The sequence below is a fragment of the Xyrauchen texanus genome, chromosome 9, assembly GCF_025860055.1.
Source record: "Xyrauchen texanus isolate HMW12.3.18 chromosome 9, RBS_HiC_50CHRs, whole genome shotgun sequence".
In the NCBI taxonomy this organism is placed as follows: domain Eukaryota; kingdom Metazoa; phylum Chordata; class Actinopteri; order Cypriniformes; family Catostomidae; genus Xyrauchen; species Xyrauchen texanus.
Genome location: NC_068284.1, coordinates 35,021,739 through 35,046,983, shown reverse-complemented (window position 1 = coordinate 35,046,983; position 25,245 = coordinate 35,021,739). Strand labels below are relative to the sequence as shown.

Here is a 25,245-nt window from a genome sequence, read left to right as displayed (position 1 = left end):
CCAGTGACGGGGCGACTTAGAACGCGCGACCAATGGGGGCGCGTCCCGCATTCGCGCGCTCAGAGCCTGCTGAAATTAGCATATGAGGGCTATATAATGAACGTCCCGTCATGCCAGTTCTTTTAGATTTAATCTCCTTCAGCGAAGACCTTCTCTTCGCTGGATCCTCCTGATTTTTGGAGTCTTTTGCCGCCGTGGACAAGCTTACAGCGGGACTGCTGAAAGGACGCCGGCATCTTCAGCCGCCTTCGAAGCCTTCTGCTACGCCATCCGGCGCGCATCGCGTATCCTTTTACTGAACAAGCGTTCGCCCCCGCAACGCTTTTAAGAGTAAAAGAGCTATTTTCCAGGTGTTGTTTCAAATGCCTTCAGCCTGCGCCTCGTGCAGAGGCCCTCTTTCCGACGGAGATCGGCACACCATCTGCACTCGCTGCCTGGGTCTGGACCACGCAGAAGCTGCACTCCGCCCTGAATGCGACTCCTTGGGCCTCGCTGAGCTGCGCACTCGCTTTGCCGTTTTCACCGCAAGCGAGCCGGCTGCCCCCGTGCTGCCACCTCTGTTCGAGCCGCGCAAGAAAAAGCGCCGCTCACAGAGGCTGCCAGAGCACCCCGACTCCGTTGATGTCACGCCGGTTGAGTCCCCGCGGGCATCACCGCTACCAGATGTCTCCCCGCCGCCGGTCCATTTCGCGAGAGCGGAACTGCACCCCTCCAACAAAGCGGTGGGTCTCGTCTCGTTCGGCACATCAGGGGACGACGACGGAAAGGATGACAGCCTCTCTCTTGACACTGCATCCGACGACTGGCCGGGCTTGTTCGACCCCGCGCCATCGGCATCAGCGGACACGAGCGTGGGCACCAGCATGGACTCGGAGATCGTCCGTATCCTGTCTAAGGCCGTGGAAGACCTCGGGCTCGACTGATGTTCTCCGGAAGAACCCGCCCGCAGCTGGCTGGATGAGTGGTTCCTGCAGGGGCGCCGGCAGGCCCCCCGACAGAGACCCTCTCCTTTCTTCCCTGAGGTGCACGACGAGCTCACAAAGTCGTGGAAAGCTCTGCACTCAGCTCGCCTAAAGCCTTCTTTCTCTTCTTCGCTCTCCTCAGTGGATGGCGCGAGAGAAAGAGGCTACGAGGCAACTCCGACCCTAGAGGAGACTGTGTCCAACCATCTATGACCACCCTCCACCGCTGGATGGAAGGCCAGAGCTTCTCACCCATTGAAACCGTGCAGAACCACATCAGCTCTCACCGGCGATCTCGCCGGTCAAGCTGCGTCAGCGCTGCATTCGATGGCGGTTCTACAAGTGTTTCAGGCCAAACTTCTCCGCTCTATGGACGAGTCTGGACCTGAACCCGACGCTTTTAAGGACCTGCGCAGTGCTACGGACGTAGCTCTGCGAGCCACAAAGGCCACCGCCCAATCCATTGGCCGGGCCATGGCTAATTTGATCGTCCTTGAGCGCCATCTGTGGCTAACGCTAACAGAGATGAAGGACGCAGATAAGGCACCCTTCCTTGACGCACCTGTCACTCCGAGCGGCCTGTTCGGACCTACGGTGAGAGATTTCATGGAGCGCTTCACTGAGGCGCGGAAGGATTCGCAAGCTATGCATCACTTCCTGCCTAAGCGCTCCAGCTCATCTCAAAAACCGCCCCAGCAGCAGCAGCGAGCCAGGGCAGAGCCGCCCGTCTCCCAGCCGAAGAGCAGACCTGAAAAGGACGCTCGACGCCGCTCGCGTTCCGCTGGCCGAAGAAAGCCGCAGGAGCAACGAGGCCCTCGACCCAGAATCACACTGAACACAGTGTAGTGTGTAAGTGTATAAGTGTAGCGCGTGTGCCTGCCGTATTGCACGCACCCCTACACACAGCTACCCACACAGTTTCAAACAGCTATGCCGCAAACATCACAGATGCAATGCACGAGCTAAGAAACTCCCCGCTAAATGCGGAAAGCTTTATGAATGTGGCGCGCGTGCCCATAATGATGAATGCACCCCCACTTCAAAACACTGTTCATACAGTTTCAAGCACCTCTCCGACTCATGCTGTGAGCATTTCGGAAATAGCGCATGTGCCTGTACTCTCACACGCACCTCTGCACTCGGCACTCAATACGGCTGCTCAGCGCGCACCTGCGCCTCTGAGAGCCGTAGATTCTGTGTTAGCACAAAGCGATTTGCCGGCGAGGCCCATACGTCACTGCGACATGCCCCCAGCCGGCATTCAGCCCATATCTGTGCGAGCAGAAGCCTGGGAAAAAATCCCCGACATGCCGAAATGGGTTTTGAATATAATAAAACACGGATACTCACTTCAATTCGCTCGCAGACCACCCCGCTTTTCAGCGGTGGTCGAGACGAAAGTGAGGAAAGATGTGTCACATGTTCTACGCACCGAGGTGCTCAAACTGATAGAGAAGGGCGCTATAGAAACTGTTCCTCCCTCTTTGAGCGAGGCAGGGTTTTTACAGCCGCTATTTTCTCGTCCCGAAAAAGGACGGTGGCCTTCGCCCCATCCTGGATCTCAGACATCTGAACAAAGCGTTAATGATTCGCTCGTTCAGAATGTTAACAACCAAACATATCCTCGCACAAGTTCGCCCCGGGGATTGGTTTCTATCAGTGGATTTGAAAGACGCTTACTTTCACATCCCGATAGCGCCTCATCACAGGCCCTTTCTGAGATTCGCTTTCGAGGGACAGTCATACCAGTACACAGTACTACCATTCGGCCTATCAATGGCCCCCCCCGTACATTCAACGTAATGTATGGACGCGACACTTTCGTCCCTGAGACAGCGGGGAGTGCGGATACTGAATTACCTCGACGATTGGCTAATCATAGCACAATCAGAGGTTCAGTTAATGACACACAGATCTTGGACTATCAGCCATTTACAATGCCTGGGTCTGAGAATAAATTTTGCAAAGAGCGTGCTATTCCCCAGCCAGAATATTTCTTTTCTGGGAATAGTGCTAGACTCAGTGCAGATGACAGCGCGCCTCTCATCAGAGTTCTATTCGACGCCTTGCAACATCGTTCAGAACGGGCGCGCACGCCCCCGTCAAACGATTTCAGAGAATGCTTGGTCTCATGGCCTCGGCATCAGCTGTACTCCAGCTAGGATTGTTGCACATGCGTCCTCTCCAGCGCTGGCTCAAGAGCCGTGTCCCCACTCACGCGTGGCGCTCGGGCCACTTTTTGATCAGAGCGAATCACGGCTGTATAAAAGCCCTGACGCCCTGGAAAGCCATAAACTGGTATCAAACCGGCGTGAGTCTGGGCGTGAATACGTGGAGAAAAATGATCACGACAGATGCCTCCAAAATAGGATGGGGGGCCCTTTACGAGGGCAGGCCTGTTTCCGGCTTTTGGTCAAACCCGGAAAAGCGCCTACACATAAACTCTCTGGAAATGAAAGCGGTCGCCTTGGCTCTCAGAGCCCTGCTTCCGTACCTGCAAAACGAACACGTCCTGGTCCAAACGGACGACATGACGGTAGTTTCGTATATAAATCGCCAAGGTGGACTCAGGTCGAGCTCCCTGCACTCTATGGCCAGGGAGCTCATCCTATGGTCACAACACCACCTGCGCTCGCTAAGGGCAGCGCACGTGCCAGGCGTCCTGAACCAAGGAGCGGACATGCTATCCAGAGACAAAGTTCTCCCAGGAGAATGGTCTCTCCACCCTCTAACCGTTCAGTGGTTATGGCGAACCTTTGGCGAGGCAGAGGTCGACCTCTTCGCCTCCAAGGAAAACGCGCACTGCCCTCTCTTCTTCTCAAAAAGCACGGATGCGCTCGCCCAAGTTTGGCCGATGTATGCTTTTCCCCCGATCGCGATGCTGCCTCAGGTCATCAGTCGGATCAGGGAGGTGAAATGTGCAGTGCTCCTGGTAGCCCCACTCTGGAAAAACCAGACGTGGTTTCCAGAGCTGGTACAGATGATGCAATCTGCCCCATGGCCGATTCCGCTGAGGCAAGACCTCCTCGGACAGGCCAGCGGGATGATTCTTCATACCCGCCCCGATCTGTGGGCCCTCCATGCATGGCCCCTCAACAGGTTCCCGAGAACCTCCCCAGTGGAGTTCTGAAAACCATTACTGAGGCGCGAGCCCCCTCTACGAGGCGCTTGTATGCCCAAAAGTGGAAAGTGTTCAGTGACTGGTGTGATACCAAGAGCTTGAACCCCAAAACGTGCGAGATACCAAGTGTACTCGCCTTTTTGCAGGAGCTGCTGGAGGCGGGCCGCACACCCTCCACGCTCAAAGTCTATGTGGCTGCCATAGCGGCGTCACACAATCCTGATAAAAGGACATTCATTAGGAAAAAACTATCTGATCGTTCGTTTCCTAAGAGGCGCTAGGAGGATGAACCCTCCTCGCCCACCTTCGGTGCCGATCTGGGACCTTGCCACGGTCCTGGACGCACTCAAAGGTGCCCCGTTCGAACCTCTCCGAACCGTGCACCTCAAGCAGCTCTCGCTCAAATCCACGCTCTTGCTGGCACTCGCTTCAGTTAAAAGAGTGGGCAACCTGCACGCGCTGTCATCAAGCGCTGCTTGCCTGGAATTTGGACCTAACGACTGCAGAGTTGTCCTTAGGCCAAAGCACGGGTATATTCCTAAGGTGCTCTCTACACCCTTCAGAGCACAGGTGATATCTCTGGCAGCGCTATCGTCCTCAGCAGACGAAGGTGATGCAAATTTACTCTGCCCGGTCAGGGCGCTCAGAGTATATTTGGAACGTTCTGCCCTGTTCAGACAGACGGAACAATTATTCGTATGCTTTGGCGGCCGAACTAGGGGTCTCGCTGTCTCAAAGCAATGAATATCGCGCTGGATATTGGATGCTATAGCGCTAGCTTATGGAGCCAAGGGCCTTCAATGCCCCTTAGGCGTCAGAGCTCACTCTACGAGGAGCATGGCCTCCTCGTGGGCATGGTCGAGTGGGATACCCATTGAAGATATTTGTGCGGCGGCAGGCTGGGCCTCGCCTTCGACATTTATCAGGTTTTATAACCTACAGGTCCCCTCACTGCATTCCAACATTCTATCAGTCTGACTGTGGAATGAACTGGAGTATGTATATGCTGGGCATCATCTCCTCCCTTATAAGGTCCGTCTCTGACCGACTTAGAGGGTTTATTATGCGTACCAGTACACAAAAGCTCAGTACATGAGATATGTGCTTGTGTTTGTACAAGAAGCCCCACCTTGAAGGCAAGGAGCCCTGTCATACCCCACTATATAGCTCGCCGCTGGCCGGCTCGTGGAATATCACTTTGCTTTAAGGCTCAGGCACCTGCCTCTGGCTTTATAGAGCGAAGTCAGCAGGCACGGCGTTTTACATGGTGTTCCCATAGCGTAAGCTACTTACGCTAATAGGAGAGACCTCTCGATAGGGAACGACTCGGTTACTAACGTAACCTCGGTTCCCTGAGAGGAGGGAACGACTATTGCGTAAGCTGCCGTGTCTGTGCTTGGTCAGTTCAGCTTCAGTCGATTGAACCTAAAAGAACTGGCATGACGGGACGTTCATTATATAACCCTCATATGCTAATTTCAGCAGGCTCTGAGCGCTGCGAATCGCGGACGCGCCCCCATTGGTCGCGCGTTCTAAGTCGCCCGTCACTGGTTCGAGCAGTTGCCGCAGCACAGCCAATGACCGAGCTGCCTCGCTCATCACTGTCTGCTGTGCAGCTGCAATGCGTTTTACATAAAGACTTCAATATTTCTCGAGAAACTGAGTTTTCCCATAGCGTAAGCTACTTACGCAATAGTCGTTCCCTCCTCTCAGGGAACCGAGGTTACGTTAGTAAACGAGTCGATTTGTTGTCATGTGACAGTCATGTGATTCATTCAACCGAAAGCAATCAAGATGGCAGCCCATGTAGCAGCGTTGCTGTGCCTGCTTTTCACTTTGATAGCTTTGTTAAAGAAAGATTTTACTTTGTACAACCTTCACATTGCATTCCTCCAAAGGCGATGGGAAATTTACTTGGAATAGCTGTCTGGTGACAACACAAGGATGATTGCTTTTCAGACTGTTCATGGAACAGCGATTTTTCACATATGGAGTAAAGGGAATTTAAGAGTTTTTTATACGTTTTAGTGTGGACCACAAACTTTTGGAAAATGCTTGAAAACGGCAGTGTGGACGGAGTGTTTTGAAAACTTAAATGCAGCTTTCAAATGTATCCAGATTAATGTGTATATAGCCTAAAAAAATTTGGATTTAAAATCAGGGAAAAAATCTGATTCTCCCTGCAGTTTTAACAAAGCCTAATAGTATGGTCCTTAGATATGTGTGGTGGCCCTTTTAAACTTTAGTGTATGTATCTTTTTTTGGCCCCTTTTATTGTCTGCCAGGCAACAATACATTGGATACATCTCTTCTTAACAAGCTGAACGATTTGAGTTATCATTAAATTAGCTCTACACTAGCAGACTCAAAACAAGTTGTTTTGGCCAAGTTTTGCTGAGATATCGATCTGGTTGAGGGGTGACACACATAACCACCCACCGCAACACTCGCACTCTGACAAAATAACAACATGAGTAAAAATTTAATTTATTGATTTGGGGTGTTTTCAGACCTGTAGCCTGCCTGATTGTTTCGAAACAAGGGCTAAAATAGTTATAATGTTGCATTTTCTTCATGGTTCGGTTGGCTTTCACAAGGTTATATTTTAAAATGCACTAAAACTGTAAAATGACAGAATCACTATGGATTTTAATCAGTGGTTGTGATGATATGCAGCTGAGTGTGATTAAAAAAAAAAAAAAGTTCCGATCAGCTTGTCATCTTGTCAGAATGATTTTTTTCAAACAAAACATATGTTTTTTCAGTGCTTGAAGCCATTAACTCGAAGTCCCGAAGGTCAAGTGATTAACACCTTCTGCTGAGAGGTGCTAATGGATGCTCTGTATCTGCATGGCCAGAGATTATATTAATGAAGCTAACACCATAAAGGTGCAATATGTAATATATTTACTGTAGTAAGTATAGTCTCCTTTGAAATTTCTGTGTGTTTTGGCCTGTGTGATCTCACCCACTGCCCATTTCCAAAAAGTATTTCGACACCCCGGTTAACCAGATTTGAAACAAGTTAGCGGGCAAACGCAGCTCGCTGCAGCCATGGAAGCCAGCAATACATCTAACATTGACAGAGTTATAAAAAATCTACATGAGCTGGTTTATAATTTGCAGACAATAAAAGCATTGCAAATGTATACATTAGCTGATTAACTTAGAGTATAAGGCTCACCGCTTGCCATTGTAATTTTGCTCATTCCTGTTGCGTGTCCTCAACCTGGCAACCCATGTGAGGAGGTGGCAGAGGAGAAAACTCTCTCCAATATTTTGAATTTGGACTGCAGTACCCATGTTAAACGCTTGATGTCAATGTTACATATTGCTCCTTTAAAATCGTTGGAAAAATCAGCTAGTGTGGAGCCAGCATTAATTAACTTTAGCATGCTTCACTAATGAGAAATATTTTCTGGTTCATTAGTTAAACAAAACTTATCCCCAATTATTTTGGTCCTTTCACATGCTAATCATGTATGCATAAAATATAGTGCATACACTCAATTTAGACAGGTATCATAGGGCATACATGGTATGAATTATGCTCTGGTACAGTGGGCTACTTACTATGGTTAACAACAGCACACCAAACTATTCCTGTCCGACCAGCCAGCCTATGCTATTCAGCTTGATACACAGCGCCACAATCTCCACAACCCGCTGTTAAAAGGAATTAAGTGCTTTTTTGCTGCTGGTGTCCTTCAGGCATGCTCAAAAGGACACAGGGAGCAAAGGAACAAAAACACACAAAAGCAAAAGTGACCACAGCCGGTGCAAACATTTAAGTCTTAGATGCTGCTCCTCTTACAACAGCTCTGGCCTGTCTGTGTGTTTCACTCGCAGGGCTTCTGCACACTTGAGAGACACTGACAATAAAACAAGCGGACATGCTACATTAATACAGTCAGGTGTCATGGCCAGAGGTAAATAGCTTGTGTCACCATAGCGGCGTAGCACCTCAGGAGAGAGGGGATACTAATAATGAATCTTTTACCTCCTTTGTTATCATGATAATCAACATTTTAAGTCTCCATCATCTAACAAAATATGAAAGGTCCCGTTTACACCTGGTATTAACAAAAATAATCCGTGATTTTTTTCCCACCGTGTCCGATATAACAACTTTGCAAAAGGCGTGGGTAAGAACTCTAATTACACATGGTCGATATGGCTTCGAGATATTAAATTAAATTCTTCCTTCCAGCTGTTGTTAAATTTACATGTATATCCAGAGCACCAGATGATTATTCTCCTCCCATCAACCAGTGATGCTTGATTCAACTTCCTGCGTCTACTACCTGCGCAGATATCAACAGTGCAAATGGGTTGTAGGTTGCCAGGTTGAGGTCTCAAATGGGTTGAAATGTTTCAGTAGGATGCGTTTCATACGAGATCTGGCAACTGGACAACCTTGGAATAAATATATTGATGAGATTATTCATATAACGAGATTTGGGCCATACAAATTACGGGAGTTTCCCGGGACAAATAACACAACGGGAGGGGTGCAGGAGATGGGTGTGAATGAATACGGAAGACTCCCGGGAAAAACGGGAGTGTTGACAGGTATGCAGACCACATTCAGAGGTAGTCAGAAATCACTATAACATTGTTGTGCAATGCGTCCCAGACAACAGCAAAGAGATAACAACAGTCAAATATCATTAATACTTTTTAGCACAAATCATCTGATCTTGTACCGTTTTTAAAAAGCATTCTTAAAACCCATGTTCAGTGGAATCAATGACCTCAAAATAATTAGCATTACTATTAAGTGGAATGAGAGAGCACGCAGGACATGAGACAAGAATTACAAGAGCGTGACCGTCGCGCGTCAAAGGATGAAAATCAGCCCCTCTCAACACGAGGCGCCAGCCTCCTCGCGCGCACTTATGAGAGAGAAGGATGCGCGAGAGGATTCATCAAATGCAATTAAACGCTGACACGCACGTTCAAATACTAAAGAACTCTGGTGGACATGCAAGGCGCTGGGTGTGATTTCCTCTGCCAAATTGACTTTTTTCGATACAGGAACACCATCTTAATTGGGGGGGGGCTAAAAAAATAAAATAAATTCCATTAATGCAATCTTTATTTGAACAGTCCTGATATTGATTCTTAGGGTGCTTTCACACTAACCAGAGTTAGTTTCACCCCCTCCCGTTGCCCCCTATCTGGTCACTGTGCACATATTATTTGGGTCCGAACACGTCGTCAAGTTGAGTACAAGCAGCAGCTGTTTATTCTATCGCAACCACAAGCTAACACCACGAGCTTCTAAATTTCATCTTTAAGCTGTGCTTACATCTTCCAGAAGGAATTATAAGCCTATGTCGCTTGCAAAGCAACACAAATTAGTTGCAAGTGAGCCTAACTGTAATGTAAAATTTAAACAAATTTAATCAGACTTCTAAACCAAGTGTTTTATCATATTTGCTATGGCCACCTGACAGATGGTGGCACGTGGGTGCATAAGGGTTATTTTTTGACACTGTGAAAAATAATCTCCCTGGCACCAAACTAACCAGCTGGTCTCTGACACTATCCTATTTGTTTGGCTTTGGTTAAGATACAGTTTTACTATAGAGTTTCAATGTGTGTTGAATCACAGGACAAATAGTTTGAAGATTGATGGAGAAACATTGTGGGCAAGCATCCCCTTATGCAGGGTTTTACATTTCAAGTAGCTCTTTTCCCTACATTTTTAGACCTTGAAGTGTAGGTTTATACAGATTACTCATGAGAGAGGAACAGTAACTGGGGCACCAAGGCTAACCAGTTATCTTCCATTGCAGTAAACAGTGCTATTTTAATATAATGTATGGCATGATTTCATGGATTACGTTCTCTAAAACCTAATCATTACAGATATTTAAAGGGATAGTTCACCCAAAAATGCAAATGCTCTCATTTACTCACCCTCATGCCATCCCAGATGTGAACAACACATTTTAGAGGAATATTTCAGCTCTGTTGGTCCATAAAATGCAACTCAACAGGGTCCAAAACTTTGAAGCTCAAAAAGAACAAAAGGGAAGCATGAAAGTAATCCTTACAACTCCAGTGGTTAAATCTATATAGTCAGAAGCAATATGATAGGTGTGGTAGAGAAACCGATTTATTCAAGTCTTTTTTTTCAATAAATTAACCTTCCTGCTCAGTAGGTGGCAATATGGTCAAAATGTGAATCATCAAAAACAAAAGAAAAATTTTAAAGTGGAGATTTATAGATATGATTACTTGGTAACACTTTACAATAAGGTTCCATTTGTTAACATTAGTAAATGCATTAGTTATCATGAATAAACAATTAACAATGTATTTGTTAATGTAGGTTAAAAAAAAATACTATTGCTCATTTTTAGTTCATAGTGCATTATCTAATGTTAACTTTTGATTTAAAACATGTATTGATACATGTTAACATTAAGATTAATAAATGCTTATTAAGTATATTGTTAATTGTTAGTTCATGTTAATGTTGTTAACAAATGAAACCTTATTGTAATGTGTTACTGATTACTTCTATGCTCGCTTTATGTGCTATTTGGAGCTTGCATTGTATGTACCTACAGAGCTGAGATCCATCCATCGTCAACCGCTTATCCTGTGTACAGGGTCGCGGGGGGCTGGAGCCTATCCCAGCTAACATTAGGTGAAAGGCGGGGGACACCCTGGACAGGTCGCCAGTCCATCGCAGGCAGAGCTGAGATATTCCTCCAAAAAAAAACGTAATTTGTGTTCAGCATAAGAAACACACACATCTTGGATGGCATTTTTGGGTGAACTATTGCTTTAAGGTAAAGCTGATGAGTATTCATAGTGCTTTCAAGAGTGACCTGGCCAACATCTAATTTCACAAATCAAATCAAATCCACATTCAATGCTGCAGATTGTTTTTTTTTGTTTGTTTTTTACCAAATTACCTCTAAAAACCTGATTAGAATCTTTGATTTGAAGGAATTCTCATCTCTTTATTTCCCCCCAGCAAAGTAATGGTGATGAAATCCTCATTTATATTTATTGAAATCCCTTTCCATCTGCTAACTAGCCACCTGTGGTGTAGTTTTTAACAATCATTAGTGGTCAGGGCAGCCACATCATCCCATAGCCTTACTAGTGTTTATTCCCAGCAGTAAAACCACTGAGGAGGCCAAAACAGATCCTTCCATTGTAAAACAAAGAGAAAGAATAGTGCAGATATTTGGTGTTGGGAAACAAGGCATGCTGAAAAGGAAATAATCCAAAAAAAAGTGTCTCTCGTTAAAAAAAAAAAAAACTACCAGGGACTGAATCGGAACCTGAGAAATATTGTAAAACAACACAAAATACTATTCCAAGTTTTCTTGTCAGCATAATGTGTTAGGAGATTGTTATTAAGTTCGGTCCAGCAAGCAGGAGCACTAATAGCTCACAAGACTGGTGCAGACAAAGATACAATGCACTATTTGCATCTCTAAAACACTATTATGAAGCAGCGAGAGCAATAACAGGGAGAAAAATAAGACACTCAATTCTAAGCCTCAGGCGAAACCGCAAAAAAAAAATTCTGAGTTCTTATTCAGAATATGACAAATGGGCAAGACACCCAAAAAGGGGCAAGACACCCAAAAAGAATCCCATTAAGAATAGTATAAAAAAAAAAATAAATAAAAACAAAAAGCCCATATACCCTATACATGTGTGAAAGCACTTATCACCCGATTCTTCAGGATCAAGAAAGGAACAAAATCACATAGATAGCAAAAACAAATCCAAGGTTTATTGAGAATAGGTTTAGAAACTGTGGTAATGTGTGAATACATGAGAAGAACAGAAGCCCACTCCCACTCAGTGAAAGCACGCCAACTGGAGTTTTGGCTTGTCATGTTTTCCACTGGGACACAGCGCCCCCTTATTCTTTAATCACAAACAACACGTGGAATTGAAGCTCAATGGCTGGGATTGTAATACTACTGACACTGGCTGATATTCAACCAATAACATGTGAGAAAAATAACGTTAACTGATCTAACTTTGCCACTGAAAGAGAGAGGGGAAAGAAAAAGTGTGAGAGGAAAAAAAGACAGATTTGCTCATGTACAAACGTACCAGCTCTGACAAAGAGTTAGTATTAACTCCCACAAGAAAGATATTATGCTGATTTTATTCCATTTAGTTACCAGAAGTGCCTTTGATCCAACTCTACTCTTACCCCATCCCATTCACTCTTTATCCTCAACCCATCCCTTTATGCTTTCTCGCTCTGGTACTTATGGTGCAGTTGAAGAACATCTTCCTGAGAGACCCTCTCCCAACCCTCGCTGTGGATGCGGTAAAGGTTGACTTGGCCTCCGCTGTAGGCATCACGGTAGGTGGCTTGGTAGATGGCACGGCGGCCCAGGTCACAGGCCTCCTCTATGGTCAGGTCATTGCGAAGGCCACTGTCAACAACACCGTAGGCATACATGGAGCCCGAGCCCACAGCGAACAGGTCTCCACACACACGGTTGCCTTCAGAGTCCACGTAGTACAGCCCTGTGATCAGATGAAAGAGAGAAAGAGAGCATCAGTAATGCTTTATGCCCTGCTGTGTTAAAAAAGGAAAGGCAGACGCCTCCAAGAAAGTTGAAAGGACTGAAAAAGCAGATCCCTTAAGAGAGAATTCAGTAGATCGATGTAAAGTTATGAACATAAGGTTATAAATAATGTTTCCGAACAATGCAAGGTCAAATCCTTTTCTGTGAATACATACAAGAAATGGGAATCAAGGGAAAAAGTCTATTATTATTTTTCTTTCTGATAGTCAGATGTTTATGAGAAATTAGAGAGGGAAAAGAAAAGTAAAAGATTGAGAACTGTTATACCGTGCCAATATTATGGCAAGCAAAGTTGCTGAACACGCATGGGCAAAAGCAGCATCTACCCTGTCCTGAAACACAGCTCAAGGTGCTATTGATCGCTCCAAAAACACCGGTATAGAGCAATAATTCATTTAGGAGGACCTGACCTCTCACCCAAACATGATGGACAACATGAATAAAACTCAGTGAACTGGTGGGTCACTGTCTGTCTAGAAACGAATAACTTTTTCTGGCAAAGGCAAGCTCAAGAGTGTGTTCTACAGGCTGTGATATGACGAAACACACTCCTACCATGAGAAAGCCCAGTAATGGTGACTAGGACCCATCTGTGCTCCAGCCTACAAATTACACATTAATGAGTGAGTGGGAGATCCAACTAACATGAACATCTCTCCCAGTTAGGGTTGGGTAAAAAAAAAAAAAATTCCATTAATGCAATCTTTATTTGAACAATCCTGATATTGATTCTTAGGGTGCTTTCACACTAACCAGAGTTAGTTTCACCCCCCTGCCGTTGCCCCCGATCTGGTCACTGTGCACATATTATTTGGGTCCGAACACGTCGTCAAGTTGAGTACAAGCAGCAGCTGTTTACCACTGTATCTAGGTTACAACTCGAAGTCGTCATTGTGTTATGTGAAGTATTACATTTTTCTCTTTGGATTTACCATGAAAACTTGCCATGCACAAAAAACACTTGTGTTTGTCTACAGCAGACGCATTGAATGTGCAATGGTTCTTCCGCGAAATGTGAAGAATATAAGCTGCTCTCTGAAGGCGGTGTATTTGGACACAAGTAGGTAGGAGAAATGCATTATACCATAATAATTGCGATTGGGAGCCTGCAAAGATGCAAATTATACGTCATCACAAGCGGTTCATCTCCATGATTTGGTACGATTGCGTTCATATTAGCAGCGAACTGTACTGGAGTTCACATAAACCGTACCCCAGTTTCAAACCAGTGCAGTTTGGAAAACAGCGAACAGCGTTCACATTATCCAAACAAACCGAATTTTGTCGGCATTCAATCCCGGGTGCGCACCAAAAGTGCTAGTGTGAAAGCACCCTTAAAAAAAAAAAATCACAAGATCGACCATAAGACAACCACTGATTGATCTGGTTAACAGGTTAAAAGGAACAGAGTAGAGAAACTACACAAGGAACTAAATAAAGAGAATCTTAAGGATAACTATGTATTTCCTTATTTTGGTACCCGCACGCTGTTTGAAAGACTAACAGGCGGTTTAAACCTAAAGTATACTCTGTTTTGACATGAATGCTTAGCATCTGCATACAGTCGATTGCAAGCCTGACAAAGTCAGGCTTACTACATTTGACTGTGCGTGCATTCCCAGGTGGTTACTGGGCTGTTTCTGCTCAGGAGTTTAGACACAAAGATGTTTTTATATTCCTCATTATATCCCTGATACAAATGCAAGTACCTTCAGACCTCCTCAAACACACGCTCCTGACATGCCATGCACATCCACTGTTGTTTACACATTTGACTCCTGTTTTTAAGAGGTTATTACATCTTCTAGCATTTCTTCATGACACCATTGGCTCAAATGTGAGACCTACTAATATGTGTAAATAATTCCAGGTGCACGTGCATTCTGTACATTCAAAAACACACAGTTAGAAAAATCGTCTGCATGCGTTGTGTTCAAGCACTCTGCTAATGAAAACATTTGCCTCTCGCGTCTGACCAAAGTATACTTTCGGCTTTATGTGAATGCTTATGTGCATGTGTGCTACAAGACCACCCGTGGTAATGCGGTAAAAATTTAAAGTGATGAAAATTAGATATTAATGTAAACAGACATTTATGTCTAAAGTTAAATGTAAACAACAGGACAAAATTTTTTATTTGTATCAAAATATATGACAAAGATTAAATGCACCTGCCATTGTCTAGAATGTCATTAAGAAATCAAACAACAACCAGAAAATGAGAAAGCCACTAACTGAGCTTGGCTGGATAATTATTGTATATTTAAAAAGTATTAATGTATTATTAAACAATGAAGACATGCAATATAAATTATTTTGTTAAATTTCATAACTTTTTACAATTTCTGAATGTTTCTTTCAGAACTTGAAACTGCTGTTAAAAACTTAAAAGCACTGTTTTCTTAATTTGTATCTGTTCAATTTTTTTGTTTTGTTTGATTGCTTTTAATTTGTGTCTTTGTTCTTATATTAGTTTACTTGTCTTGAAACAACATGTACTCAGATTAAATTAGTATTTTGTTGTGATTAGTATCGAAATTGGTAGCGAGAATCATCAAATTGCTTTTATATGCAAGCAAAATGGACATTCGATTTCAAATGTACACAAATTAATTGGAATCCAATTAAATTTGAAATGTGAAACAGGGACGAAAAACAAAATGTTTTTCATTTTGGTTCGTTCTGAGCAAAAACTTTATTTTTTCGTACTGTTTCAAAAGTTCTGCAGCCTCCTTTCCAAATGGTTGCCTGTATCAACAAAATAAAAGAACTGTCATTAATGTTCTTTTTAAAAAATGAAAGTACTCTGTTGCATTAAAAAAAAAATATTGGAACAAAAATTGCCTGGTTATAACAGGTTTCCAGCAATTAAAAATAAATGTTTCACTCCGGAACAATTGAAAATCACTTTGTTCCGGTCACATTCAGCTAAAAAATATAGTCCCGTTTTTGTTTTTCATTCTAAATCTATATCAATACACAGTCCTACTTCTAGCAGCCTCTACAAAACAAAAACAAAAATACACAAAACATTCCTTTTGTGATTACTTTGGAAACTTTATAAAAAGTTCAAGCACTCAAAATTGGCTCAGAGGCATTTTAAGGACAGCCTATAACATACAATCTTAGAAGCGAGGTTCAGAACCCATAATCGCTTTCAGCAGGCAAATTGTACCCTCTGAGCACATCGTTAGCTCGACCTGATAGTCGTTGAGGCTCCATGAATATGCAGGGTAATTTGCCATTTTGTAGAGCCAAGTGCGATGACTAAAAACAGGTTAAAAATGCAAAAGGACGTCTCTTTCACCCGCAAGGCACCGGTTCTCATTAGGAGCGGAGTGCGAGGGTACTTAAGCACACTGAGAATTTTTACACACAACACCTGGGATCGTTTTTCTACGCAAGCTACCTGCATCCCAAAGAGAGGACTTAATAGAAATGCACAGAAAAAGGTAGAGAAGTAAAGTGATGCAGAAAAGGAAACAAAAGGGCCACTTGAATTTGTGAGACCTCATAAAGCCGAGGCGGCGGAGCAGGAGCAATTTCGGAATGTTACGACAGCACGGCGCCTCACACTCTATCACAAAGGTGACAGGCTTTGAGACATGGCAGGCGTGTGACTGTCTGCATGCATATATGAATGGCAACTACAGAACAGGGAAGAAAAGGAAAAGTTATTGGCTGACTGCTATTTTGATTGTCACACAGCTATGGTTGGTTTAGAGTGCCGCTGATGAGAGCAGCTGCTCAGAAAGCAAAGTAACTCGGTGTACAGCCTTGTGTTAGAGTCTTCTATGCATGTATGCGCATTGCCAGTCCACATCAGATGAAAGAGCCAGCATTGTATGTCTTAAACTTGGTAGATCAACTGTGCTGCTGACATTTGCAGTTCCTGGCAACACAGAAGTCATCTACACGTTCACAGTAGTTGCGCAGCCAGCCGGTGGAACGTTTCGTAATTTATTAAAACAAAACAAATTAGGTTGATACGCAATGAAAGCGTAGCCTAGAGATCATAGGAAATTCATAGCCCTTTAGCACCCACATGGTGCTGGTGCTCCTGAGTCTGTGCAGTCAACTCTCTCAGTTACAGGAAAAGTTCACCCAAAAATGAAAATTCTCTCTTCATTTACTCCCAGATGTGTATGACTTTCTTCTGCAGAACACAAACAAAGATTTTTAGAAGAATATATTAGCTCTATAGGTCAATACAATTCAAGTGAATGGTGACTAGAAATTTTGGCTCAAATACACTTCCTAGTGCTTGGCGCATGCGCGGAGCACTAGATGGCACAAGCTTGAAATCATGATCACCAAGGAGACTGCCGTCAAGATGTACAGTGAAAAAGGATTTGTATTTTGATCTGTTCTCACCCAAAAACAACTGAATCACTTCAGAAGATATGGATTTAACCACTGGATCTCCTGTGTGTGTGAGTAAATAATGAGATAATTCCATTTTTAAAGTTATTTTTACATTTGTCTAAGTTGTATAATTATTTGTCAATGATTCGAAACAAGGTAGCATAAAAAAGCAGAACCACCAATCTATAGGTATAAGCAGGTGTTGTTCTAAATAACTGGATATCGGTATCAGCACACAAATTTTGTATGGCTTGAAGGGTGCACAAATTTTTTGATTATAATCACCTAGTTTTGTAATGGGTTTTAAAAACTGTACTTTGTGCGGAAATTATCCTAGCCTCTGATATTACCGAGTCCTGGTTCGAGACCAGCAGTGCGGTGTAAATTTTTCCAGCTCTGACTTCTTTTTCGATGATGGAAACGCATAGCATGGGGCCACATTGGGCTCTGACACCAGTACTGTGTCAGTGGAAAAGAGGTATCAGCAACTGAGATCCAAAATACTTGACTAACAGGGCACATAAACTCATCATCGAATTAGTTCAAAACCAGCAATGACAACCACATTCATTTAACAGCACTAATAATACAAGGACTAAAACTATAGGGCATCTGCAGTCTCCTCAACATCAGTGGCGTATTACATTTTATTATCACCGTCTTTGTCAGAACCTTCTCACAGTTCTTTATAAAATGTATTCTTCACAGTAAACAGACAATTAATTGAGGAAATAAATGTGACAGACATCGTTAAGGCCATAAATGTGCTTGTTTTAATCAAGACTGTTTTAATGTGCACAATCTTTACCTCTCTATTAAATCACACTGCTTTGTAACAGCCAATTCTGCTATGGAACTAACAGGAATCATTTCTTGTAAATTGATTGTCATTTTGTAAGTCTGCTAAGCAAAGGTTGTTTTTTGGGGTCACAGTAGCCAGCATCTCTCTGTCTGTAAACCCCAGTTGATCGAGCTGACGGGATTTTGCATGCGACCCAATTGCCCTGGCTGGGAGTCGTATCCATCATAGTATAGCTCCCTCCTGGCCCAAAGTCAAGGGAATATTGATTTCCCATTACTGTGTCACTGTGCAGGGCCTCTTTAAACACATTGGCTGTGATGTAGAGCCAGTTACAGCATCCCAGTGTCTGAAATTGAGGGATGTAGCACTACCAAAGAGAGTAATTGTACTGTCGCCATCTGGTGGTAACAGGCAATAAAACGCCGTCTTTCAATGATTGCTTGTGGTTACAAACCAAATTTGACAGCAGCAATTTATCTTTGTATTTCTCAGTTTTCAGGTTTGCACTCCTCATGTTGGGAAGATATAAAATGAACTGAAAATCGGCAGAGTTCGCCATTAAGAGTATTAGATTAAAAGCCTCTTAGAGACCTGCATGCATTGTCCAATTAACAAAGATGGACATCAATCAAAAAGCCAAGGTCTTGCAAGTCCATTAATGTGCGATTTGTGATTCATCTCTAAAACGAAGTTAAGGCACTGTATATTAAAATAAGATTCCAACTACCGCTGGATATTGGCAGAAAATTATGGTGATAGAGCTATTTTTACAAAGCTATTTCAGCAGGAAGCCTGGGTCAAATCAGCAAAGAAAATAATCACATAATTTGTCCCCATGCCAACTGCAGCAATCATTCAAAACAGGAATGGCAAATTCTGGACCCCTCAGACAATCTTTCACATTGCAGATTACTGCTATGTTTCTGCTTGACACTTTAGATGGAAGCACAAAAGGAACTAACTGCAAAAAAAAAAAAAAAAATTGTTGTTGTTGTTAAGACAATTATGAAAAATGTGGTTTCATCATAATCCTCAGTCCCACTGCTCACAGGACAATTTTATATAGCTAAACACTAGTGGTCAACAATGTTTTTTCAAGGCTGATATGACGCAGATATTATATACTGTACAGTATATACACACACACACACACACACAGTATATATACACGCACACACCGGTCAGCCACAACATTAAAACCACCTGCCTAACATTGTGTAGGTCCCCCTCGTGCCACCAAAATAGCACCAATACTCATCTCAGAAAAGCATTCAGAGTTGCTATTATTCTCACCACAATTGTAAAGATTGGTGATCTGAGATACTGTAGACATTTTTCAGTTCAAACCAGTATGGTCATTCTCTGTTGAGCTCTCTCTTCATCAAGGCATTTCCATCCACAGAACTGCCGCCCACTGTATGTTTTTTGTTTTTGGCACCATTCTGAGTAAATTCTAGAGACGGAGACCGTTGTGCGTGAAAATCCCTGGAGATCAGCAGTTACAGAAATACTCAAAGCAGCCCAGCTGGCACCAACAAACATACATGCGATTATCTAATCAGCCAATCAAGCTCCATCAGGTTGGATGGGGAGCATCGGTGCACAGCCATTTTCAGATTTCTCCAGAGATGTTCAATCGGGTTCAAGTCTAGGCTCTGGCTGGGCCACTCAAGGACATTCAGAGTTGTCCCATAGCCACTCCTTTATTATCTTGGCTGTGTGCTTAGGGTCGTTGTCCTGTTGGAAGATGAACCTTTGCCCCAGTCTGAGGTCCAGAGTGCTCTGGAGCAGGTTTTCATCAAGGATGTCTCTGTACATTGCTGCATTCATCTTGATCCTGACGAGTCTCCCAGTTCCTGCCGCTGAAAAACATCTCCACAGCATGATGATGCCACCACCATGCTTCACTGTAGGGATGGTATTGGCCAAGTGATGAGCAGAACCTGGATTCCTCCAGACATGATGCTTGCCATTCAGGCCAAAGAGTTCAACCTTTGTTTCATCAGACCACAGAGTTTTGTTTCTCATGGTCTGAGAGTCCTACAGGTGCCTTTTGGCAAACACCAGGTGGGCTGTCATGTGCCTTTTAATGAGGAGTGGCTTCCGTCTGGCCACTCTACCATAGAGGCCTGAATGGTGGAGTGCTGCAGAGATGGTTGTTCTTCTGGAAGTTTCTCCTCTCTCCACAGTGAAATGCTGGAGCTCTGTCAGAGTGACCATCGGGTTCTTGGTCACCTCCCTGATTAAAACCCTTCTCCCCCGATCACTCAGTTTGGATGGACGGTCAGCTCTAGGAAGAGTCCTGGTGGTTCCAAACTTCTTCCATTTACAGATGATGGAGGCCACTGTGGGACATCATTGGGACCTTCAATGCTGCAGAAATGTTTCTGTATCCTTCCCCAAATCTGTGCCTTGATACAATCCTGTCTCAGAGGTCTACAGACAATTTCTTGGACTTCATGGCTTGGTTTGTGCTCTGACATGCACTGTTAACTGTGGGACCTTATATAGACAGGTGTGTGCCTTTCCAAATCAAGTCCAATCAACTGAATTTACCACAGGTGGACTCCAATCAAGTTGTAGAAACATCTCAAGGATGATCAGTGGAATCAGGATGCACCTGAGCTCAATTTTGAGTGTCATGGCAAAGGCTGTGAATACGTATGTACATGTGATTTTTTTTTTCTCAGTTTTTTTTATTTTTAATAAATTTGCAAAGATTTAAAAAAACTTCTTTCACGTTGTCATTATGGGTATTGTTTGTAGAATTTCGAGGAAATTATGAATTAAATCAATTTTAGAATAAGGCTGTAACATAACAAAATGTGGAAAAAGTGAAGCGCTGTGAATACTTTCCGGATGCACTGTACATAATTATACAGATTTTTAAACACAAGTCAAAGTTTAATGTTCATGCTTTTGATGTTTACAAATAACCAAAACATTGTCTGAGCACGTTATCAACGAGGCATTTCAATAAAATACGTATGTGATATTTACCTGGCCCTCTCTTGTCCCAGCCACATACCATTGTCCCCATACTGAGGCCCATGCCTTTGTACTGATACACCATGTTAGCCAGGAGCTTGGAGGCAGCTGCTACTGAAATGCGCTCTTTGTTACGCAGCTCATAGATGCGGCACTGCCTGGCCAGCAGGCGCTCCCAGAAGCTGCAATCTGCAGCACCTCCTGCCATAGTGCCTAGCAGGTAAGGGTTGATCTCAATCACCTTCTTCACCGTTTGGGAAGCGATGTAGGAGCCCGCTGTCGCTCTGGAATCCACAGCCACAATGACTCCATGCTGAAACTGAGAGATGAGAGGAATGTTATGTGTGTGAAGCTCATATATTTGATACAAATGCTGATATAATTTATTGATCGTAGATAGACACTATTAAATAAAATATCAATATTTCAGTCTTATTACTCCTAGTAGGTAGTGAACCGCCAAAAACAAAAGAAGAATGTGAAAGTGAAGATTTATAGTTAAAAACAACTTAAATATTGATCCGTTTCTTACCCTCACCTATCATATCGCTTCTGAAGACATGAATTAAACCACTGGAGTCAAACTTTTATGCTGCCTTTATGTGCTTTTTAGACCTTCTGACCACCATTCACTTGCATTGTATGGGCCTACAGAGCAGAGATATTTTTCTAAAAATCTTTTTTTTGTTCAGCAGAAGAAAGTCATGCCAGTAAATGAGAGAAGTTTAATTGTTGGGTGAACTATCCCTTAAATGTTACAAAGTATCAGTCTGTCTGCTTTCTGACTAATAGGCTATGTGCTACCGACTCACTCGTAAATATGTATTGTGCCTTTGAATATATTAAATAAAGGCACAGCCAGATTTTCCACATTTAAAATCTGTTGATGTGAAAACCTGTTGCTGTTGTTCTGGGATTAATTTGCACTTTGCACCAAACTACGTTCATCTCTAGGAGAATGAGTCTCCTTCCTGAGCATTATGTCGGTGTGGTCCCATGGTGTTTATACTTGCGTACTATTGTTTTTACAGAGGAGCGTGGTACCTTCAGGTATTTGGAAATCACTGCCAAGTCTGAACCAGACTTGTGGAGGTCCACAATTGTTTTCTGAGGTCTTGGCTGATTTCTTTTGATTTGCCCATGATGTCAAGCAAAGAGGCACGGAGTCTGAAGGTAGGCCTTAAAATACATCCACAGGTACACCTCCAATTCGTTACATCTATCACAAGCTAATTGTCTATCCTTTTCTGGAATTTTCAAAGCTGCTTAAAGGCACAGTTAACATGGAAAACAATGGAATTGTGATATAGTCAATAAAAAGTTTCTAATGAAAAATTATTGGAAAAATTACCCATGTCAAGCACAAAGTAAATGTCCTAAAAGACTTGCCAAAATCATAGTTTGCTAAATTAAATAGGTGGAGTGGTTAAAAAATTGTTTTAATGACTTCAACCTAACTGTATGTAAACTTCTGAAGTCAAATACTTTAGACTTTTAAGCTTAGTGAACTTGCATTAAATGTGACATTTTTGTCTGCAAAGATCATTACAACAAGAAGAAATCACAAAAAGTACTTATGAACCACTAAGGCTTTCACAGTGGAGGACCAACGTAGGGCACAATGAAAAAGCATATTAGGTGATGTGTCATTATGACTGAGCTTTGACAACATACTGGAGAAAAGCAAGAGACAGTCTGTATGAATTCATACTGTAATCAGCACCCATTTCAAATTTCTTATAGACTTAGCAATAGCAATACTATATACAATATTAAAAGGTCTGTTTTGGTGACACGTGATTGATTGCTGTTGTTATGACTGAAACTGCTGCAGGTGTTATAAACAAATTCAACGTACCATTCCAATTTTCATGCTTAAGTAAAACTCAAAAAGTGCTAAACAATTCAAATATATCAGTTAAATAAGCAAACGCTAGGATACTTGGCAACTGGGAGTATCTAACTGGCTCCCGCTCTTGTCAGTTTTACATTCAGCCTCTATACTATTAATTACACACATCGTATAATCATCAAGTGCATTTTGTAAAAGACACTCGCTTCAGGTGTATTATAAATGTTATGTTGAGGACTTATGAATGTTAAGGATGACTCCATTGGTTTCAAACTGGCCAGATGCTAATAGCTTCTGGCTAAATTAACTCACTTTGAATGCTAAGGTGGTCGTGCCGTGAAGGAACTCGATTTTTCTCTCCGGTTCTTCCTCTTCACCCAGCGGTGTCACGGCGATGTTCAGACTGTCTCCCACTGCGGCTCCGAAGCCCAGATCCGTTTGATTAAGACCGCAGTCGGGCGCGAAAGGCCGTCTAAAGCGGTCACAGAAATCCGCAGACTCACTCCTCAAAACACTAGACAGAGCCATGTTTGAGATTACTCATGAGCGGCAGTGTTCTGCTTCTTGTACATTATACGTAGGGGATATGAAGATTGTGGAGCTACAGCGCCATGGAAAGCCCTGGATGACGCGTGACGAACTCCAGCAAAGCGGACTCGAGGATGAGGGGCTGTTCACACCGACTGTATTATTGCGTCCATCTAGACTTTTACCGTTGCGCCGCGTCTCGCTGTTTTTCAGCTTCTCGCCCAGGAGCGCCTCTTTTTTTTTATCGCCGCGTCTAGTTAGAAAAATATATGTTTTTCCTCCATAATTTGGAACGCCCAAGCCCAATTCACTCTAAGTCCGCTTGGTGCCATTATCTGCCATAGCGACTCGCCTCAATCCGCACATCTTATCACGTGGCTTGTTGAGCGCGTTACCGGAGACATAGTGTGTGTGGAGACTTCACTCTATTCTCCACGGCATCCATGCACAACCGAGACCCACCAAGAGCAAGGAGTTTACCCCATGTGACTCTACCCTCCCTGGCAAAAGCTAATTTGGTTGCTTAGGAGACCTGGCTGGAGTCAAACTTTTAGATATTTTAAAGGGAAGTACAGTCTGACTGAAAATTTCAGTCTGAATGACCCTAACGCTGTATTTTGATAAATTTATTTTATATAGAGAAAGACATTTTTTAGACATTTCATAATTAAAGGAATATTCAATACAAGTTAGGATCAATCTACAGCATTTGTGACACAATAATGATTTCCACAATTATTTCAACTTGTCCCTCTGTTTCTTAAAAATAAAAAAAAAAATCGAGGTTACAGTCATGCAAATGTAAAGCTTAGGCCTAATTTTATAAAAGCACTTACATTAATTATTCTATTAAAACTTGTGTAGCTGTAAAGTTGTTTAAATCATCATTTTAGTGTTTGTTTACATTACATTTTCATGGCAATGAAGTTGTAAAATTGGCAATAAATTTACACAGAAAAGGTTATTAAGCAATTTTATCGTACTAAAATCATGTTAACATACATCTTGTGGCCAGGGTTGGGAGAGTTACTTTTAAAATGTATTCCACTACAGATTACAGAATACTTGCTGTAAAATTTAATTTGTAACCTATTCCATTAGATTACTCAAGGTCATAATCTAAATATTTTGGATTACTTCTTTCGCACTGGTAGATTTTTTTTCACTTGTTTTGAATATAAAACATCTGCCAGTACAGTAAGAAAAAATACAAATGTTAAAAATAAATGTTCTGAAAAAAAAGCCTAATTATCTTATGCACTATTGCTTCTAAAACAAGTTAAATCAAACTAATCTTGTTTTAAGGATTTGTAGATATTTTTAAAATAATAAATGCTCATCAAGAGTAAGATTTTTGTCCTTATATCAAAGGTCAAAAATTATGATCTAACATGGATTTTCTTGTTAGAAAATATGATCGTGCCTGGTAACAGGTGCATATAAAATGGCTAGCATTTTACCTTAGCATAAAGATAAATGTTCAAATGACAATTTACACAAGGTTTATTTCTATTTCTGCTGCTCCAAACTTACTTCTCTGTCTGCTCATATAATGTTACATGTCTTAAGAAAGTGTTTCACAACAGATCAAATGCTCTTTGGATCGCATCATTTATATGGAGAAATGTTTTCCAACTGAATAGACTAAATATTAAATGGAACAATAAAATGCAAAGTAATCTCATCTGTAATCAAATTACTTTTAAATGTAACTGTATTCTGATTATTAATGATTTAATTTGTAACTGTAGAGGAATACAGTTCATAATATTTTGTATTTTAAATCCGTAATCCCATTACATGTATTGCAGAACTCCCCAACCCTGCTTGTGGCTATACTTTTGAAACATGAGGATTTTAATGTTTACAGATTGGCTCCATTCACATCCATTAAGTGCTTCAATGTAACCCAGATTTTTGCTTAAAGAAAATGAGGGACAAGTCAAAATCAATTTTTGTGCAACTGAGCTTAACTTGTGTTGAACAAGCAATATTCCTTTAATTTATTGATTATTCTCAATACAAGACACCATGTTTTGTTA

The 25,245-nt window shown here is 42.5% G+C and overlaps 1 protein-coding gene across 1 annotated transcript; it reads right to left on the bottom strand.

Moving 5' to 3' along the window:
- Positions 1–11,825: 11,825 nt before the first annotated feature.
- Positions 11,826–23,239, bottom strand: LOC127649166 (proteasome subunit beta type-5-like). The gene is made up of 3 exons (XM_052134138.1): positions 22,988–23,239; positions 20,836–21,142; positions 11,826–12,606 (listed from the first exon to the last, which is right to left on the bottom strand). Exons 1-3 carry the CDS (start codon positions 23,201–23,203, stop codon positions 12,320–12,322), a joined length of 810 nt encoding a protein of 269 aa, XP_051990098.1. The 5' UTR covers positions 23,204–23,239; the 3' UTR covers positions 11,826–12,319.
- Between the last annotated feature and the right edge of the window lie 2,006 nt (positions 23,240–25,245).

Coding starts and splice junctions, on each gene's coding strand:
- LOC127649166 (XM_052134138.1), bottom strand. CDS start 23,203: ATGGCTCTGTCTAGTGTTTTGAGGAGTGAGTCTGCGGATTTCTGTGAC. Junction 21,143..22,987: donor CGACCACCTTAGCATTCAAA/GTGAGTTAATTT, acceptor CTCATCTCTCAG/TTTCAGCATGGAGTCATTGT. Junction 12,607..20,835: donor CTGGGACAAGAGAGGGCCAG/GTAAATATCACA, acceptor ATCTGATCACAG/GGCTGTACTACGTGGACTCT.